This window comes from Anguilla anguilla, chromosome 13 (genome assembly GCF_013347855.1).
Source record: "Anguilla anguilla isolate fAngAng1 chromosome 13, fAngAng1.pri, whole genome shotgun sequence".
NCBI lineage: Eukaryota > Metazoa > Chordata > Actinopteri > Anguilliformes > Anguillidae > Anguilla > Anguilla anguilla.
In genome coordinates, this window is record NC_049213.1 from 39919697 (window position 1) to 39939813 (window position 20117).

General features: G+C 51.2%; 1 protein-coding gene across 2 annotated transcripts in view; it reads left to right on the forward strand.

Annotated features, from left to right (window-relative positions):
- Nucleotides 1-18911, forward strand: part of srpk1b (SRSF protein kinase 1b) — a 33700-nt gene extending 14789 nt beyond the window's left edge. The window contains exons 3-16 of one of the 2 annotated variants that reach the window (XM_035389125.1): nucleotides 3916-4031; nucleotides 4521-4629; nucleotides 5245-5332; nucleotides 5897-5984; nucleotides 6397-6503; nucleotides 7104-7269; nucleotides 8393-8418; nucleotides 8914-9121; nucleotides 9553-9789; nucleotides 11979-12079; nucleotides 12318-12425; nucleotides 12825-12894; nucleotides 16173-16265; nucleotides 17092-18911. In XM_035389125.1, coding sequence (XP_035245016.1) covers nucleotides 3916-4031; nucleotides 4521-4629; nucleotides 5245-5332; nucleotides 5897-5984; nucleotides 6397-6503; nucleotides 7104-7269; nucleotides 8393-8418; nucleotides 8914-9121; nucleotides 9553-9789; nucleotides 11979-12079; nucleotides 12318-12425; nucleotides 12825-12894; nucleotides 16173-16265; nucleotides 17092-17276 — 1702 coding nt within the window. In that variant the 3' untranslated portion in view covers nucleotides 17277-18911. The remainder of the gene's footprint in view (nucleotides 1-3915; nucleotides 4032-4520; nucleotides 4630-5244; nucleotides 5333-5896; nucleotides 5985-6396; nucleotides 6504-7103; nucleotides 7270-8392; nucleotides 8419-8913; nucleotides 9122-9552; nucleotides 9790-11978; nucleotides 12080-12317; nucleotides 12426-12824; nucleotides 12895-16172; nucleotides 16266-17091) is intronic. The other variant, XM_035389126.1, reaches the window with a different exon arrangement.
- The last annotated feature ends 1206 nt before the right edge of the window (nucleotides 18912-20117 follow it).

Consider the following 20117-nt stretch of genomic DNA (forward strand, 5'->3'; position numbering starts at 1 on the left):
GTTTTTTTTCAGCCTGTTGATTGGCTCGTATCTAAGCAGGAAATAAAGATAAACATGTGAGTAGGCAGCGTCTCGTAATTGCATACCCAGGGTTTTGGTTTGAGCAGGGGGATGAATGGTGTGTGTGTGTGTGTGTGTGTGTGTGTGTGTGTGTGTGTTTGAGGGAGGAGGGAGGGAGAATGGGAATGTGAGAGACAGAGAGACTGAGAGTGAGAGAGAGGGAGAGACAGAGAGACTGAGAGTGAGAGAATGCCAGTTATGTTGTTTCCATGCTGTGCAGTGTGTGGGTTGGCAGAGTTCTAGAATGTTTATCTGGCTGGCTCAGACAGGTTAACCCTTCCCAGGCTGCACTGCACACTCATAACCCTGCCTAAGGACTGTACCCTTCCACTCTGTGACCTCGCCCCCCGCCCCCCCCCCAATGGGAGAGGGGTGAGGGGTGGGGGGGTCTCCCACCTTTCTCCCAAATTCAATAAGTCCTCCTGCTGTAGCCCCAGACTGGCAGTGGAATGGGGCTGAAGGCTCTGATGCAGCAGAGCTCGGGGCAGTGGAATGGGGCTGAAGGCTCTGATGCAGCAGAGCTCTGGGCAGTAGAATGGGGCTGAAGGCTCTGATGCAGCAGAGCTCGGGGCAGTGGAATGGGGCTGAAGGCTCTGATGCAGCAGAGCTCGGGGCAGTGGAATGGGGCTGAAGGCTCTGATGCAGCAGAGCTCTGGGCAGTAGAATGGGGCTGAAGGCTCTGATGCAGCAGAGCTCTGGGCAGTAGAATGGGGCTGAAGGCTCTGATGCAGCAGAGCTCGGGGCAGTGGAATGGGGCTGAAGGCTCTGATGCAGCAGAGCTCTGGGCAGTGGAATGGGGCTGAATGCTCTGATGCAGTGGGCGGTCCAGTGGGACTGACTGACACTTGAAGCATTTCTCTGTGGGCGGTGCTTTTCTCCAGCTCTGTCCCATGCTGAGCAGCACCAGCTGCTGAAACATTTAGAGGTGCAAGAAAGCACTGCAACTGGTCCCATGAGCGGGGGGGGGGGGGGGGCGGTGTGCCCTCACGCCAACATGCACCCCCACATTGCCCAAACACACCTCCACACTGCCTGCACCTGCACCTACGCCCGAACACACCTAATGTTTGGCCGCACGCAGACCCGCTCTCTGCGAGCGTTCCTCCTCCCTCCCCGTCAGCGTGCGGCGGGAGCGCTGGGTGGCGGGAGCGCGGGGTAGCGGGAGCGCGGCAGCGCTCTGTCTGTGACGCACGTGTCCTCCAGCCGGAGATGAAACGCGCCGCGTGTTCGGAGAGCAGAATAACAGCGTGAGTCACTGCTGGGACGTGTCACTCTCCCAGACGCAGCGCTGTCTGCACGTCTCTGAGGCAGAGCGGCCAGGCTGTTCCTTTCCTGGTCCTGGTCCTGACCAATGGGGGCACACAGCATCATGTTTTTTTTTTTTTTGTTCCCTGGGAAACTGACTAACCCATTTTGTCCTCTTATAAAATAATGTAAATGCATTACCACCTTTGCTGTGCCCAATACAAATCCAAGAGTCCCAAGTTCTGGGAGATGTATTGGTGCGTTTTTGTTTTTTATGGAATGAATCCATGCGATTGGTTAAAAAAATAAAAAAATTAAAAAAATCATTGCAGAACGTTCCTAAATGTTGGGGGACATTCATTATTCATGGTCACTTCCCCTGGCTCCGCTGTTGTTGATATTGGGGCCCACAGAGTGTCTGTATTTACTCTATTGCCTTCTGTGATTCTGTGTGGATGCGTTTAGTTAACGTTGATGGTGTGTGACACTTAGGCTAACATAAACCCTGTGCGTTAATGTGTGTGGTGCGAAGCATTATTTATTTAAAAAAAAAACATTCATATTTAATTGTAATGGTGTGTGTGTGTGGGTGGGGGGGGGGGGGCTGGGGGGCTGGGGGCTGGTGCATCCGTGCTGTGGGGCGTGGCTGAGCTACAGATGGTGAAAACTCCCTTAAACCAAAAGTAATCTTTACCGAGGCCAACATCTGCAGACTTGCTTTGGCCATTTATTTATTTTTTTATTTGTCAGGGATGATTCACATCGGTCAGCATCACTGCTCTGTGATGTAAATGTGCCAAATTTAGCCCAATGCTTGCTGTTCCTCGGCAGGCTGATGTTAACACCTTGACAACAGCACAGGCCAGACCGAACAGCTCTAGCACAACATTAAAATCACATAAAAACGGGCTCACAGCTTGTAATCAGGCATAAGCACCACGGAATCAGACGTGTGAAGAAGCAAATGGAGCGCATAAGACTAGTATATAAGGCACTAAATAGGCCCATATAGAAGGTATTCAGGCATCATAAGTGCATTGCTTCAGTAACTCTTATTATTTCTGGATGGTATTGCATTTAGACAGCGTTTAGTGAAAGAGCAGGCTTATCATATTATAGCGCAGTTTTCACTCTTAAACGAAGCTCAACGATCTGCAGAGAGGCTCCCAAAGAGGGAGGGGAGCAAAGACGAGCTTCGGCTGGGCTCTCTAAGGTTCTCCAAACCAGGACGATGTCCTGACCCACTTTTGCTACTTTATTTTTAAAAGCTAGCTCCCCCCCCCCTCCTCCTCTCTTCGCCGTTGAAACAGAGGAGGGTGCGCTGGTGATAAACTCTCCCCCGCTGGATCGCTGAGCCTGTCGCTGGCCCATATTCCCGCTCCGCTCCGAGCCGCCAGCGCAGAGAGGAGGAGGAAATGTCCCGCCTTCCTCGAGAGCCGAACCGGCCAGGCGGCCTCTCTGTCCTGCACACTCCTCTCTCTGTCCTGCACACTCCTCTCTGTCCCGCACACTCCTCTCTCTGTCCCGCACACTCCTCTCTCTCTGTCCCGCACACTCCTCTCTCTCTGTCCCGCACACTCCTCTCTGTCCCGCACACTCCTCTCTGTCCCGCACACTCCTCTCTCTCTGTCCCGCACACTCCTCTCTCTCTGTCCCGCACACTCCTCTCTCTCTGTCCCGCACACTCCTCTCTCTCTGTCCCGCACACTCCTCTCTCTGTCCCGCACACTCCTCTCTCTGTCCCGCACACTCCTCTCTCTGTCCCGCACACTCCTCTCTCTGTCCCGCACACTCCTCTCTCTGTCCCGCACACTCCTCTCTGTCCCGCACACTCCTCTCTCTGTCCTGCACACTCCTCTCTGTCCCGCACACTCCTCTCTCTGTCCCGCACACTCCTCTCTGTCCCGCACACTCCTCTCTCTGTCCCGCACACTCCTCACACTCCTCTCTCTGTCCCGCACACTCCTCTCTCTGTCCCGCACACTCCTCTCTTGTTGTTTTCTTTTGTTTTTGAAATCCAATATTTGGTCACCCTCCCTGAGGTCTTGATGGCTGTCCCCTGGCCCCCCAGATGAGATGGAGAGTGGGTTGGTGGGGTGCAGGGGCGGGGGGGGGGGGGGGGAAACGCACAGGTATTAGTCAGGTCCTTCAGCACTTGGTGGTTTAGCGGTTAGTGTTGGCAGCTGTGACCTTCAGAACAGGCCACTCCCCCACACCCCCCCCCCATTGTGCTGGGGCTGGACTGGGACCAGTCAGGTGTGTGTTACGTAACTGGAGGAGCGCAGGTGGTGGTGGAGCATGGGGGGGGGGGTTAGTCAGGGCAGCAGCGTGTACTGCTGGCACATCTCTGACTAAAATGGAAAGTTCACATCATTGACATTGTTTTTTTTTTTTGTCTCCAGGACTCTGTGTGAGACACTTTATATAATTTATAATAACACTTTTTTTTTTTTTGCCTCAAGATTTTTTTGGTCTCAGATGAAAATGTCTTTGTTATCTAACCTGCTCTTAAATATTCTCACATGTTCTTTCTTTTTGTTCTATCACTGCCCTCCATCTCCTCTTCATTTCCTCTTCTCTTCTCTCCCTTCTCCCCCCCCCCCCCCCCAGGCCTGACCCCCACCCGCGGGGGACGTCCCAGCTGCAGGATTCCTCCCAGCACCACGACGAGGAGATCCTGGGGTCCGACGACGAGGAGCAGGAGGACCCCAACGACTACTGCAAGGGTGAGGCTCCCCCCACCTCCTCCCACCTCTCCCCACCTCCTCCAGTCTCCCTCCACCTCCTCCAGCCTCCCCCCGCCTCCGCCCGCCTCCTCAGTTCCCGCTTACCTCCCACATCTTGTTCCATCGCCTTACATAACATTACATTACTTAAGTCTGTTCCAACTGGCTAATAATGAATGTTCCTGTAAGTCTGTACCAGCATGACAGGCTGTGCTGAAGTCATTTACTGCTGCTGCTGCTGCTGCTGCTGTTCTGATGAATATATTTGAGTGTTAAGCATTAAATAAATTATATACATCAGAACTAGCTGGTAGCTGGTATTTAAAAAAAAAAATGGCTTAGACTGTGCTCGAAAATGGTTTTCTTTCTGGGTGTGGGACAGTTGGGATGTGCTGTGTTGGGTGTGGGACAGTTGGGATGTGCTGTGTTGGGCGTGGCGAGCGGTTTGTTCCCGTTTTGACCCTTGCTCGTTTTGGGGGACCTGCACAGGTGGGTATCACCATGTGAAGATCGGAGACCTGTTCAACGGGAGGTACCATGTGATCCGCAAACTGGGCTGGGGCCACTTCTCCACCGTCTGGCTGGCCTGGGACGTCCAGTAAGCACTGCACACACCCTACTTCTTTTGTTGTTGGCGAGCGAGGGGGGGGGGAGGAGGGATGCAAGGGGTTCTTTTTCTTTTTGCTAGGGACAAACCTAAAACAGTAATGCTGCCCTCCCCCGTCTTCCTACATGGTTTGGTCCTGGTGGCCTCTGGCTGTTCCACAGGCTCATTCCAGTCCCTTATTTTATCTGCCCTCCTCTCCTCGGTCCTCACCTGACCCGGAATGTGATCCAGGTCTGTGTTCCGTCCCAGATCCATCTTTAAGGACATTCCTGTCCATTAAATGCTCCTTGAAGGAGCTAGGAGGCTTCCAAAGGATGCTTCAGTGAGGATGCACGAGTGCATCCTTTGCAGACATATTTCTTCGACCTGTGGATCCACCTCCCTACATCTGCCACATCTGTATTTGACGTGGCTTCAAACTGATGATTCTTTCGTCCTCACGTTCTTTCCTCGCTTATTTTACCCTCCGCGCGTCCTCCATTGAAGGTGGGGCGAAGGAGTGAGGAAAGGATGTGAGGAGGTAAAATAAGCGATTGGAAGGAGCCCCAGGATTCATCTGATAGACTGTGTTCCCCGCTCTGTGCGGTTACTCCTCCTGTCCTGCAGGGGGAAGCGCTTCGTGGCCATGAAGGTGGTGAAGAGCGCCGAGCACTACACAGAGACGGCGCTGGACGAGATCAAGCTGCTGAGATCGGTGAGCCCAGCCGCCCGACTCTGAGCCCCTGGCATTGGTTCTGCTTACGCACTGTTCATTATACATAACGCATCCTTGCATTTCATCCGTTTGAGAAGTGCACTGCATTTTAGTGCATGAAATGTGCAATATGAATAAAGTTTTGATTTTGTTTGATTGATATGTTTAAGCTTGAAGTGTATTTGTGTATTTGTGATGTTGTGATTTAGCTCATGGATGTCAAACTCGTGCTGTATGTTATTTCTTTTTAAATCCAGTCCATTAGGTAGCAAGTCAAGTACATTTTCACTTACAACCCAAAAAATAGCTGGTATTGTGTAGGAATGCTATAGAAGTCAAATCGAGAGAATTATCAGCCTGAACAAATAAACATGAGCTGAGGTTGGAGGCCAGGAGACTAAGACTCAGTACGTCCCGTTCTCTGGGTGAGTAGCTCCCATTTTGGGGTTTTTAACGCTGTTGTCTCGTTCCCCTCCCGCTCCCCCCCCGTTCCCCTCTGCCCCCCTCCCCTCCCCCCCTGCTCCCCTCCCGTTCCCCTCCCCCTCCCGCTCCCCTCTACCCCAGGTGAGGAACACGGACCCCGGGGACCCCAGCCGGGAGAAGGTGGTCCAGCTGCTGGACGACTTCAAGATCTCCGGCGTGAACGGAACCCGTGTCCTTTTTGAGGGGGGGCGCACATCGCTCCTCCTGCTGAACGATGACGTCATTCGTTTCACTTTTAGCGATTAGCGGTCGTCGGCTTCTTTAGAGTGCAGAAGGGGTGCGTGTTTCTGCGACCGCAGCTGGGAGGGACGTTCTGGAGTACGTCCAAATCGCGTCTCCGCTGCCCTGATGCTAAACATCACGCCTGGATGCGTTTCCACGGCATCAGGAGGTCGGGGGTGGTCATAATGAGTTTCTGTCCAGCCTGGTTTGAATGCGATTTTTGTGGGAGGGTGTGGGGGAGTTGGGGGCGCTGGGTGGCGGGGGGGGTTGGCGGGGGCCTGGTTGCCATGGTTTTCAGTGCGTCCGCTGTCCTGGCTCCTCAGCCATACTCTAGTTCGTCCTTGACGCTCGCTCCTCAGACGTGTGCATGGTGTTTGAAGTCCTGGGACACCACCTGCTCAAGTGGATCATCAAGTCCAATTACCAGGGCCTCCCGCTGCCCTGTGTGAAGAGCATTATTCGGCAGGTAGGGCCTCCCGCTGCCCTGTGTGAAGAGCATTATTCGGCAGGTAGGGCCTCCCGCTGCCCTGTGTGAAGAGCATTATTCGGCAGGTAGGGCCTCCCGCTGCCCTGTGTGAAGAGCATTATTCGGCAGGTAGGGCCTCCCGCTGCCCTGTGTGAAGAGCATTATTCGGCAGGTAGGGCCTCCCGCTGCCCTGTGTGAAGAGCATTATTCGGCAGGTAGGGTCTCCCGCTGCCCTGTGTGAAGAGCATTATTCGGCAGGTAGGGTTCGGGTTCGGGTTCGACGGCCTGCCCAATGCACAGCAGCACATGTTTCTGTGTGTGAAGGCCATCAGAAATACAGTGAAATTAATATATATATGTATGAAATCGACTACAGTTGCACACTAACCATCGTAAACAAGTGTGTTTTCAGCTTGCAGTGTTGAACTGGTTTGTTTTTCTATATGTTTCAAGATATGGATAGTTAAGCGCTCAGTAATTCAAAGTCACCTGGAAATACCTGGGCAGGACTTACTGTTGTGCCCTGTTTGACCACTAGTTATGACCACACAGGGAAGTAGAGTGATGTCACAGTGAGGCCCCGCCCTCTTCCCTCTGCAGGTTCTGCAGGGCCTGGACTACCTGCACTCGCGGTGCAAGATCATCCACACGGACATCAAGCCCGAGAACATCCTGCTGAGCGTGAACGAGCCGTACGTCCGGAGGCTGGCAGCAGAGGCGACAGAGTGGCAGAGGACTGGAGCTCCGCCCCCCTCCGGCTCTGCAGGTAAACCCCCCCCCCCCCCCCCCCCCCCCACCAACACGCAAGCACACGCACACCTGCGCACACACACACACACACGCACACACACGCACACAGGAGGCTGGCTGCAGAGGCTACAGAGTGGCAGAGGACTGGAGCTCCGCCCCCCTCTGGCTCTGCAGGTAAACCACGCCCCCCCACCAACACGCACACACGCACACCAACACACACGGATGTACGTGCACACACATGTGAACCTGCACACGCACTCGCACACACACACGCGCACACACACATGCCCACACACACAGATGTACGCGCACACACCCGCTAACACACCCCCTCACCTTAGTGAAATCTGAGGCCAGTAGTACTTAACTGCTGATTTTCTTTTCTACCTGATTAATTGATGGATTGATGCCACTGATTGGCCAGAGCTTTAACTCACCTGGTGCCCCAGGTTTAAATCAGTCCTGCTTGTAGCAGGAGAGTGAAACCCAGTGGCCCTGCTGCCCTCCATGGCTGGATTTGTGTGTATCCCTGCCCTGGTGCACTTAATGGCGTCTGACTCCAGCTCGGAAACACTCTGCGCCTGCATTCTCCTCCAAGCGACCAAAGCCATGGGCTGTTCCCATGGAAACGCTCAGAACCAGATCCACATATGGAACTTATCCTGGAAAAGACCTGTAAAGATTTTTTTTTGCATAGATTGATATTCAGTTTTTGCTAGGTGTGTACAGTGATCCTCTGGTATTTGCTGAAGTTATTGTCTTACAGTACACTCTGAACACTCTTTACCAATGCTTCTGACACAGTCAGTGTCCAGCAACGGCATAAAGACAACGTAAGTGGTGACCTTAAACATGGTGAAGTTTGCGAGCTCTGTAAGATCGACATTTCGGCCAAATAAAAAGGGGGAAAAAGCTTCTGCGGGCGCACGCTCAGTTTCTCTGAAGATAGCGTGCGTGTGCGTTAAGCTGCCAAAATGGCCGACGTGCCCCGGCCGTCGGGCACGTGCGTCGCCCTCATTTGCCGTTTTTACTACGCGCCTCATTGCATCCGTCTCGCCGGGCGCCATTTTGGCTCCACCGCCGCCTGGTGCTCTGGTGAAGCATGCTGACTGCTGTCTGTCTGTTTCCCCTTGTAGTGAGCACCGCGCCAGTGGCCAAACCGGTAAGTCTCTCTCTCTCTCTCTCTCCGCGACCTTTTTGTGTCTCGGTGCACGTCCGCCACCCCACATTGATTCAGCCGATCTGATTTGCTTTTTGACGAACCCGGTGCGTTCCGTCGAGCGGCTTGGGTTCAAATCAGTGCACTTGGATCACCTGTTATGTCAACAGTGTCTGTCACAGATACGAGGGCGTTTGTGTGTGTTTTTCGTGGGGAAAGGTGTGTGTATACACACACAGGCCGGTTATACCGGCTGCATGCGCTGGAAGTGCCTTAAGCATGTTGAATGCGTCTGTGCCTGGATCTGTGTATACCTCTGCTAGCACAAAATGTTCGCACAACGTTAATGGAATGTTTTGTCAATGTGTAATAGAAGCCTGTCCCCCCCTCTTGCCCATCCTGCTCCTCTCCTTTCTGCCCCACCCTGTCCCTCCCCTCCCCTCACTGCCCCTCCCCTTCCTGCTCCTCCTCATCCTGCCCCTCCCCTTCCTGCACCAGGCAGTGAAGATGTCGAAGAATAAGAAGAAGAAGCTGAAGAAGAAGCAGAAGAAGAAGGCGGAGCTTCTGGAGCGGCGCATCCAGGAGCTGGAGGAGCTGGAGCGGGGGCCGGAGGCGGGGGACGAGGAAGAGGAGGATGAAGGGGACACGCCCAACGGGCCCCCCAGTGCCCCCCCCAGGCAGGAGATCGCTTTCGAGAACACAGCGGGTGAGTGTGCGAGGTCGACGGGCCGCGGACGTCCCGAGAGCTTGCCTCCCAAAACACCGCTGGGAGAGAGTCCTGCTGTGTGTGGGGCGGGGGTGCTGTGTGTGGGGCGGGGGGGGGTAGTGTGTGTGTGTGTGTGGGGGGGGGGGGGGGGGTAGTGTCTGATTTTAGTGCCGTTGGAGGAGATAACAGAATTCCGGGGGTTTGCTCGGAACCAGGCTGCCATGGCAACCCTGACTCATGCGATTGACGAGTTAAACTTAGAAGCTGGTTATGATTGACGCATTTGATAAACATCTCGTCTGAGGTGTTGAGGCTGCCCCCGCCCCCGCCGCCCCCCCCCCCCCCCCCCCCCCCCCCCCCCCAAGATTATCGCGTATCCCAGCATGCATGGTGACTCAGTGGAGCTCGCGGCGCTGTTGTGTTGCTCTCAGACGGCAGTGCGGAGAGCTGGACGCAGGAAGCTCTCATCGAGATGAACTGCATCGACCACGCCCCGCCCGGGGAGCGGCTCGCCGAGGTCCGGCTGGCCGAGGGGACGGAGGAGGAGGAGGACCGGCGCAGCGCCAGCGGCTGCCTGCAGGGGGAGCTGCTGCTCAGCGCGGCGTACCAGGCCTGCGACGGCTCGGCGGCGAGCCACGGCGACCACCCCACCCCCGGCGACGGAGACGGTAACCGGGTTGAGCCTGCGGGTGGAGGGGGGAGAGCCTGTGAGCCAATCAGAGGGGTGGGGGGGGTTTACTCCCCTAATCTGTCATTAGCAGTGGAGCACTCAGCCAATAGGGGGCGACACTCCTGCAGCAGCGTTTTCTGATTCTTAAAGGGTAAGCACCAGATATTATAAAAAATGAAATGCACCAGACAAGTGGTTACCGAGTCGTCCTATTTTATGATTCACGTCGTTAATAAACATTATTTTATTGAAATAAAGGCATGGAATAAGCCCTAAAAGAGCAAATCGCTTACTCTTTTAGACCCGCCTCCCTTTTTCATCTTCAGAATGATCACCTAGGTCATATTTCGTGAGTGAGGAAGTGAGGTACTGTCAAATTAGCTATAGCTAGCCCCTTTTCCAATAAATAATTAGCCTATATCATTACAACTTCTTGTGCATAAGAAAGTTATTGTGATTACGCTAATAGAAAACAATTTGAATCGACACATGATACTCCTAATTTGCTCACTAGAGGTGGATTAGGGTGGTCCTTAGGTAGAAGCTAATTAGCTAGTGTTAGTGCTGTCCATCTGCAGCCATTGATAGAGCTAACACTATTAGCATGCCGCTCGTGTTGTCTGATATCCTTGTACTGGATGCACTGGAATGCACACGATTGGTATTGGTCTTCTCGTATGAATCTGGGCAAGATTAGCCAAAAAGAGAATTTCCCGAACAGTGCAGTTCTGGTTCTTGGCTTTGGGGAGAATCCGCCAACTCCGATCCGCTCTGACTCGCATCTGAACGGCTGTATCGCGGTATCAGGATCAGCGGGTGTGTCTACTACAGACTCATCACAGTCAGTGGCATCTGAGTCACTGACAGTGCCCTTTGAGTCATAATAGAATCTATAAATGGTGTCCACTTCTGTCCTCTCTTCACCCAAATGTGTGATAGCAGAGCTGTTTGTGATCACCTTATTACATCACGCATCGCAGGTGTCATTTTCTGGGTGTTTCCATCCGGGGTGGTCAGTTTCTCAAATTTGTGGCCATACTAACAACAGTTTCAGCTTAATTTAATGAAAAACCTCTAGACTAAAAATAAGTGGTCTGATATCTTTGGGGGATGCAGTTATGTGGTGTTTACCCTTTAAATACTGGTCGCTGCGGTGAACCTGACCACCTACACCTGTCTTACCAACAGTTGACTTTACCTGGATACCTTGAAATATAAAGCTGCACTCACCCAGTAATCTTAAATAACAATTGTTTGGTAAAGAATTTGACATTTGCATGACAATGTTCTTGCAGCCCTTTCAAATCACTGAAATTGCTTTGTTCACAACATGTGTGTGTGTGCGCGTGTGTGTATGTATGTATGTATGTGTGTGTGTGTGTGTGTGTGTGTGTGAGAAAGAGAGAGTGTGTGGGGGTGTAATGAACAGGGTGCCAGTGGAGTTATTTAAAAATGAATAAAACTGTTAAAAATCCAGGCTTCCACTTTGCTGATCGATTCCAAAATTTCTCTGACATTTTTACTGGGAATGACTCTGCATTGTTGCTAGGATACAGTTCTCATACTCGCGAGCAAATTTGACCTTTGGACCTCAGGGCTTTGAAAGTAGTTGAAATTGCAGAGGAAACAAATAAAAGAGCATGGCCTGAGGAGCACTTCCTGTTTACAGATGCTCACAAACACAAAACTCGTATCCCAGAGAGGGGGTGTTGACGTTCTCTTGAGAACTTGCAGGGTCAAAGTTCAGGGAAAGCCCTGGTGTCTTTAGATGGCTCTTTAAGGCTGTGCAGCAGTAAGGCTCCTGTGATTTGGTGTCCCTGTAGGGCAGGGGTGCACAACTCCGGTCCTGGAGGGACGGTCCACATGCTGGTTTTTGTTCTAACCAGTCACCTCAGTTTTGAGTTCTCTGACAGCTCTATAAACTGCGCGGGTTCACTCCTGTACTTGAGCTCAGTGAAATCTTTAGGACACACTTGCAGTCTTGCGGCTGTAGCTGGTGCTTGTACACATGTCAGATCAAGATATGATTGACCTAATTAAGTAATTAAGAGCTGAAGTTGGCGCAAAATCCTGAAACGGATCAGTCCTTGTTGTGCAGCCCTGCTGTAGGGTCTTGCCCAGATGAGGAGCCCTGAGATCTTGTGTCTGTCCCTTGTTTTTTTTCCTCCCCTCGCTGATGTTCTGCAGCCAAGATGGCGGCCGGCGGGCTGCTGGTGAACCCTCTGGAGCCGCTGAACGCCAAGAAGATCGTGGTGAAGATCGCGGACCTGGGGAACGCCTGCTGGGTGGTGAGCGGAAGAGCGCCTGCTGGTCATCTCCCCTTTTCTTCTCTTTCCTGTTTCTTCTCTCTCCTTTTCTTCTCTTTCCTCTTCTCTTTCCTCTTTCTTCTCTTTCCTTTTCTTCTCTTTCATCCACTTATTTCTGCTGATGTCACAGTGGTTTGCTGTGTTGTGATGGAGAGATGGGTAGACCGTCCCAGCATGCTTTGCGGGAGCAGGCCATTTTAACGCTCCTTCTCTCCTCCAGCACAAGCACTTCACTGATGACATCCAGACGCGGCAGTACCGGACGCTGGAGGTCCTAATCGGGGCGGGGTACGGCACGCCCGCGGACATCTGGAGCACCGCCTGCATGGTGAGCGTCCGTGGGGTCTGGGACAGGCCATGGGGGGGATGGTTATTTGGGTAGCACCTCTTGGGATTACCGTGGTTAGGTTCCACCTCTTAATTTGGATTGGCATTCCCAAGTGAGATTAGCATCCACTGAATCCCTGCACTGGATGCAAATGCTCAGTAATCCAATGCTTTTCTTCACCTCCTGCTGAAAAAAATAACAGATCTCAGATTACGTTGTCATTTTTTTTCTTTTTTTGCGTAGTCTATTTTTCGATAAACGTAGAAACAAACTGTAGGCACATAGCCTAACATGCTTACTTTATGAAGTTTGGGAAGGGAGGCGGGGTTGCGTGTGCGCTCGCTGCGCGGGGAAACGCTGGTGATCGGGGGGGTGTCTGGGGTTTTGGGGTTCCCTCAGGCGTTCGAGCTGGCGACCGGAGACTACCTGTTCGAGCCGCACTCTGGAGAAGATTACTCGCGAGACGAAGGTAAGGTGCCCCCAACACAGGCGAGGTCAGACAGTTATGAGAAGTCTGACTGGAATGAGGCAGGACAAGATATGACAGAGCTACATAATCAGGATAACGATGGAAGGGCAGTAGAAGTGCTGGATGAAGTGTGATATGGAAGTGCTAACTCCATCTGTAGCCCTCTCTACTTTCCCCCAGTCTCAATACAGTTTGAAAATGCATAAGGAGGACAGACCTGTCTGCTGTCCTTTTTAGAAAAAAGGAATGGTACCGTTTTACATGGTCACATCACAGCAGCGTGGCATCGTGGTTAGGGAGCTCGGCTTGTAACTCGGAGGTTGCGAGTTTGACTCCTAACCTGGGGTACAGTCGGTGCACCCTTGAGCAAGGTGCTTAAGCTGAGTGGCTGGAGTACAAACCCAGCTGTGTAAACGGACTGCATGTTGCTGAACAGACCGTTTGTGTCAGTCCCTCTGGGTGAATGCTGAGGTGTACCGCTGGGGGTCATGTTGGGTTTTGGGCGAGGTGTGCGACCTTGTAATGATCTCGTAATGGGTCGCAGTCCAGCAGAGCAGCTTGCTTATGTGTGGTGCTTTCAGTGTTTGTGCTGTGTGCTGTAAATATGGGCCAGGAAGAAATGGTTCTCCTTTGAGACAGAGCGTCAGGTTACCATGTACACAGCCCCGCCCAGACAGGTGAGCAGCCTCTTCGTCACTGTGTCCCTCTCTGGCTTCCTTTCATGCGCTCTCTCCAGGGAGTACTCAGCCATGCATTAAAAAAACTGCTTAAATATTAACCTGTGGGGTTGTGTGTCCTCAGACTAATTACTAGTCTTCATGATGGCTGTCATCAAACTTTCATGCCAACATGGGCTGTTTGTGGATCTTGGCCACAGCTTTGTGCTCATGGGGGTACAGCTGACATGCTTTCCCATAAATCCGATGTTTCCCTCCAAGCGTACGGTGTCCCGTAGAGGCCAAAAACCCTCCGGCTTATCTGCGGTTTTCTCTTCCATTCACACCCCCCGGTCCTGTCCGTTGCGGCCGTTAGCTTGTAGAAACGCCCAAGTTTTTTCTCCATTCTCAGCTCAAAGCTGTTAGTCGGAAACCCTTTGTTGTTTGGAAAATATCAGCAGGAAGGAACTTCAAGGAACTGGACTGGGAATCTCTAGCGTGCGTTTTTGTACCCTGGATAGTAAACAGCTGTTGAGTCTTTGAAGTGCGATACTTGGCCTTAGCTGAATTAGAATGTGCTCATTTACTGTTTGTACTACACATGCACATAAATGTAATCCACATCAGCCTCCCTGGATAATAAGAAAACATAGAAATTAATTTGAAACTTGGTTCCCTCCTTTTTTTTTTTTGTTCTTTAGCAGCTCAGCTGTTACTAGTTATTTTTTTGCTGGATGCTCGCTGTGTGGCTGGAGTTCGGCCCCCCCATGAAATGGTGTGAATCTGATTCTCTGAATCTGTCAATGTTGACCTGCCTCCGGGCAAATTGCATCCGCTTATGTATTTGAGCACTGCATTACATTAAATTACATTACAGGCATTTAGCAGATGCTCTTATCCAGAGCGACTTACATTGTATCCAGTTATACAGCTGGATATATGCTGAAGCAATGCAGGTTAAGTACCTTGCTCAAGGGTACAACGGCGGTGTCCTACCGGGGAATTGAACCTTTAGATTACAAGACCAACGCCTTAGCCATTATGCTACACTAAACAGTGTCATCAATGAGTCATTCTGTGTTCTAGGTTTATGAGGCTCTCATTAATATGTATGAATGGAAAAAGAAGAGAGCAATAACAGATTATTTTGTCTTGAGCTGTTGAACAAGTTATTTAAGAAGAGGTATAGATTTATTTGGTCCCAGGTGCTTGAAGACATCTATTAAAGACATGGGCTGCACGAATGCTGTATTTGAGCATTTTCATAATGCATAATGCAGTTCTGATCTGGCAGATCCAACTGGAAACACAAAGTACTTGTTCAGATGATGCTGAGATTTGGCAGAAGGCCAGTTTTTAGTCCTTATGTTTATAAATAAGCTTCTTCGAGCTGAGACTGATGTTCTCGTACGCTGGGAGGCTGCAGGGTTGGGAAGTGTTGCAGGGCACATCAGGCCGATCGTGTTCAGTCCCCCCCCCCCCCCCGCCCCCCCCCGCCCCCCCCCCCCCCGCGAGCGTTCAGGGACTGTGGGAGTGTGTGGGCGAAGTCTGGCTCGCCAGAGATCCCCAGCGTGCTCTGTGTCCCCACTTCATTAACACCTGATGCCTGTTACATAAGCGAGGATATCGGCCTGGCAACAGGACCCCTCACGCTCTGCAGACAGGAAGTGGGCGTGGCCGCCAGCCTGATTAAGGCCTGGGATTATTGGTCAACACGCTCTGCAGACAGGAAGTGGGCGTGGCCACCAGCCTGATTAAGGCCTGGTTATAGGTCACCACGGACTGGTCCTCTCACATCAGCCCCGCAGCAGGGGCCCACAGCTCCCCTTGGTGTTTGGAAAGGAGCAGTGCATCCTGGCCTTACTGTGACATGAGAGGGATGGATAACATGCGTCTCTGTTTCCTGTGCTGTTCCTTTCTTGCGATTCCTCTTCCTGTATTTGTTGCTGTTTCTGGTCTTATAGTGAGTTTTTTTATGCCATCTAATCTTTTGACTCACATTTTCCTGGAAGTCTGATTAGCTTCACTAACAGCTAGGTTACCAGATGTGGAAGGGGGGTGTTTGAAACATGGGGTGAAATCTATGAATGGTGTGGCCCTTAGACACTGCCCCTGCTGGTGGGAAGCATATGAGCATCTCTTTTGTCTGGCTTGTCTCTGTGCTGTCAGAGGCTGAGCAGGCATTTATCAGACCTTCTTATCCAGAGTGACTTACACAGATTACATATTTACGAACAGTCCGTTTATACAGCTGGATGTTCACTGCAGCAAGTGCTGCTTAAGCACCTCACTCATGGGAACCACCTGGGAATCGAACCTGCAACCTTTGATTTGAGCCCAGCTCCCTACCCGCTGTGCTGCACTGCCAGTGACGTGCTTATCGCTGGGTCTGAGAGTTAAACATGTTTAACAGCACCATTTTAAACCTACCCCCAAAATTTAAAAAATGCAAGAACTGATGCGCTCTGGACAGTCAGTCCACGGGGGGGGGGTGGTTACTGCCACAGCAGGAAGCTGACATGGAGGATTGTATTTTTGAATGTTAAGTGTGATGTTTGATCTTTCCTATATCCCCCCCCCCCTCCTCCTCCCTCCCCTCCTCTTGATCTCTTAAACTTGCAGACCACATTGCTTTGATCATTGAGCTCCTGGGGAAAGTTCCTCGAAAGATGATTATGGCTGGAAAATATTCCAAGGAGTTTTTCACCAAGAAAGGTAAAGGGATTAAGGCTTTAAGGTTTTAAAATATTACATAAGAGAGAGCCGCTGTGGAGCATCGTAATGCTGCAGCTGAACCCCAGAATGTGCAGCAGTGGTTCACCCTGAACGCTGGATTGGGCTCGGCTCTCAAGTGTGTGTGCGATTGCTTCTGTCTGGCTGGGTCCTGCTCAGCCATTCCTACAGAGAGCGCTGAATTATTTTCTTTTTGATTAGACTGGAGAAATGTTCGTTTGTCGTTAACTATGCTGTGTGTGAATAGCCATACGACTGTTTTATATCATCACTGGTGCATTTTATCACTCATTACTGCATTAGAACTGCAGTAAAACTGTGGCCTGTGGTTTGACCTACTGCATGTCACGGTATGGGTTTGTGACAAATTATGAGAATTAAATTGTCTGAAAATTCAGTGGTGACCACAGTTTCACAGTATCAATGAGTAGCAGAGATGTAAATTCTAGCCACGCTATGGGTTTTATATTACCATTCAAGCTAACGACCTCTGAGTATATTTATGTCTGTGTGTGTGTGTGTGTGTGTGTGTGTGTGTCTCTCTGCATGGGTGCGTGCGTTCATGCGTGTTTCAATCTGTTCCCTCTGCTGTGTAACTTCATTTTTCACATGGTTTCTCTCTCTCTCTCCCTCTCTCTCCCTCCCTCCCCCATATGTGTGGGTGTCTGTGTGCGGGGATATTTACACTCATCTCTCTTTCTCTCTCTCCGTCATATTTCTCTCTCTCTCTCTCTCTCTGTCTCTCTCCCCATCCTTCTCTCTACCTCCCCCCCTCTCTCTCTCCCTCCCTCTCTCCCCCCCTGGTCAGGTGACCTGAGGCACATCAGTAGGCTGAAGCCGTGGGGGCTGCAGGAGGTGCTGCAGGAGAAGTATGAGTGGCAGAAGGAGGACGCGCAGATGTTTGCAGACTTCCTGCTGCCCATGCTGGACCTCGTCCCGGAGAAGAGGGCCACCGCCGCCGAGTGCCTGCGGCACGCCTGGATCGCCTCCTAGTGGCGCCCTCCGGAATTACAGACCGTCCCATACATGCATGCACGTACACACAAACGCACGCACACACACGCATATGCGCACACACGCGCACACATATGCATACGTGCACACACACACACATACACACATAAATAGACCCATACACACACACACACACATAAATAGACCCATACACACACACACACACATAAATAGACCCATACACACACTCTCTCACACACACACACACGCGCTGCCGTGTCACGCCTGGTGATCCCGCCCCCATCGTGAGCAGACGCTGCCATCGGCTCGCCCTGCAGAGGGCGCTGTCCTGTCTAGCGTGACGCTGTATATTTATTCCTGTGTTCTGTCTTTTATTTTGAACTAACTGGACATTACTTGAGTATCCTGCCTGTTTTTTTGTTTCCTTCCTTTGTTTGTTGAGGATTAGCCTTGTAACCCCCCCTACCCCCACTCCCTCCCCCCCCGCGAAAACAAACACCCACAGTCTAGTGAGCGCTTTCTTTATGACCCTCCGGCATGGCTTTCGCCCATTAAACGCCCGCTGGTGTGGAGTGTGTTTCCTGCGGCTGACTGCGGCTCGGGGCCGAGGACACGCTGACTGCGGCTCGGGGCCGAGGACGCGCTGACATGCGGCACCGTGGCTGTTTCACGCCACGCCAGGAGCCTTTTGTGAGGGACTTGTGATTATTTTGCCTTTTTTTTGAGGATCTGAAGTCTCCTGTGGAAACCTGCGTTGTTCTGAAGCCCAGCAGGAGGTCAGAAACGACGGACAGGCCGTGAAGGAGCTGAAAACAAGGCCGGTACTTTTCTATGAAGAGGGTTTTCTTTAATGGGACTGATTTAAGAGGACCAAAATGGTGGCTGCTGCGCTCTGCCTCTCTAAGAAAAATCTGTTATTTTGTCTCTATCTTGTATCGCTTCTTGAAATCTTTCCGAGGAATCAGCCAAACATTTTGTGGAACTACAAGATGATTGTTTTTAGTGCTGCATTTCAAAAGATTGTTTTGTTTGTTTTTTTTGTTTAGTTTGTTTTTCCATGAAAGGCATCTTAAGAGCTGCTTTTAAGTGAAATGCTTTTGTCCTTTAGGGTGCGAGAATAACGTTCTGAGCTTTTGACACAATTCAAAAAAATATCACAAACGCGAACGGACATGGACAAAAAAGATCTGGATAAATGCGGTGATCTGTGTGTATTTGCACTTGTACCAGTGTTGGCCTTCTGCATGTCACATGCACCTGTGTTACAGCTTCTCAGAAGCCCTGATATCGGTCTGTTGGAGCTGAAGTGTTCTGGATGGATGTTTATACTGCTAATTTGCCGATGCGTGGATGTGTGTCTGCGAGCTCTCCTGTAGTTCAGCTGGCTGCGTTTTAAAGAGACGCTTTTCATTCCGCGGTTTCTGCTTCTGCTTTGGACGCTGAAGAAAGGTTTTATGAGGAGCAGAACGTTATGACTGAAGGACGCTTGCTTTCTGCTTGATAGTTTCAAAGAGGCCCTCTCCTCTCTTTCTTTCTCTCTCTCTCGTTCTCTCTTCTGTCTCTTCATTTGATTGTTCATTGCTAAATTTAAAGAAAACAAATTTTTTCGCTAGTTGCTAAAAAAAATTAAAATAAAGACTTTTCAAAAGAGAATCTCCATTGATGATCTGGTGCTTTCCTTGATGTCTTTGCACGGCTGCCACCCAACGCTGTGTCAAGAGGTCCTGTCCTGTTTGTCTGAATGGCAGGAAACACTGTCTTCAGCATCTCAGAATCTTTTAAATCTCCTTCCTCAACAGAAGGAGTTAAGGAAGTAGACTTTCTGACCAGAAGGTTGCGGGTTTGACTCCCTGGTAGGACACTCTTGGTTTTACTCTCACTGTTTCTTCCGTAAATGTCCATCTGTAGCCAGTGGGTAAGAGTGTAACGGGTGCACTGCACAGATGTAACTCAGACAGGCTCTAAACTGCTTCCCCTTTTTAACTGGTGTTGTTACTGATGATCACTGTGCCCCAGTCCCGCCTCCCTTGAAGTGCGGATGATTGGCGGACAGCGATTGATCCGAACTGCGTTCAGTAATCGAAAAGCACTGGAGCGCGCGCTCTCTCGAACCCGGTGCTGTTCCGTTCGGGCGGGGCTGTCGCGGTGAAGCCGCCACCCCCCCCCCCCCGTTTGATGCTAAATAAGCTGTGCTGGAGAGGTGTGCTCTGTGGTGAAGAAGCTGCGGGACCCTGTGCGTTATCGGAGTCGTGATCTGTACACGTCACACACTGAACTCTGCTTTCACGAGACACACTGGAGCCACACGGGACAGTTTATTCAACAACATCACACACAGGGCGTTTACACAGGAAACCCTTCCACGGCATGGAGTCGCACTGAACAAGCATGCAGCTGGTATTTACACTGGTTCTGCACCCACATAAATACACACACTTGTGTGACGTGACCCCAGCGAGACGGACAGACAGACACACACACACACGCGCGCACACACATATACACTCTCACACACTGTTGTAGTTCTCGACTTGTGGTGAGGAAATGGCCAGTGAGGGGTGTGTCCTTTCTGGGCCAGTTGTACACTGACCGCAGTCTCCCGTCACGGAACTACCTGTCCAAGCGTGTTTCGCCTGTCATTAGGGTCACCTTGTAGCCAGCATTGTAAAGGTAAGGACCTCTGCAGTTACACTGACTGGCCTGCTGTGTGGTGGACTGCTCCCAAAAAAACCAGGGCTAAGGTGAAGTATGCCTGATGCTGAGGTTCTGTGGATAAGTCTGAACTCAAAGTGCTGCATTTAGTTGTAGAATTTTCAGTGCAATGTACCGCCTCCTCCCTTTGAAGTGTGATTTGATTGA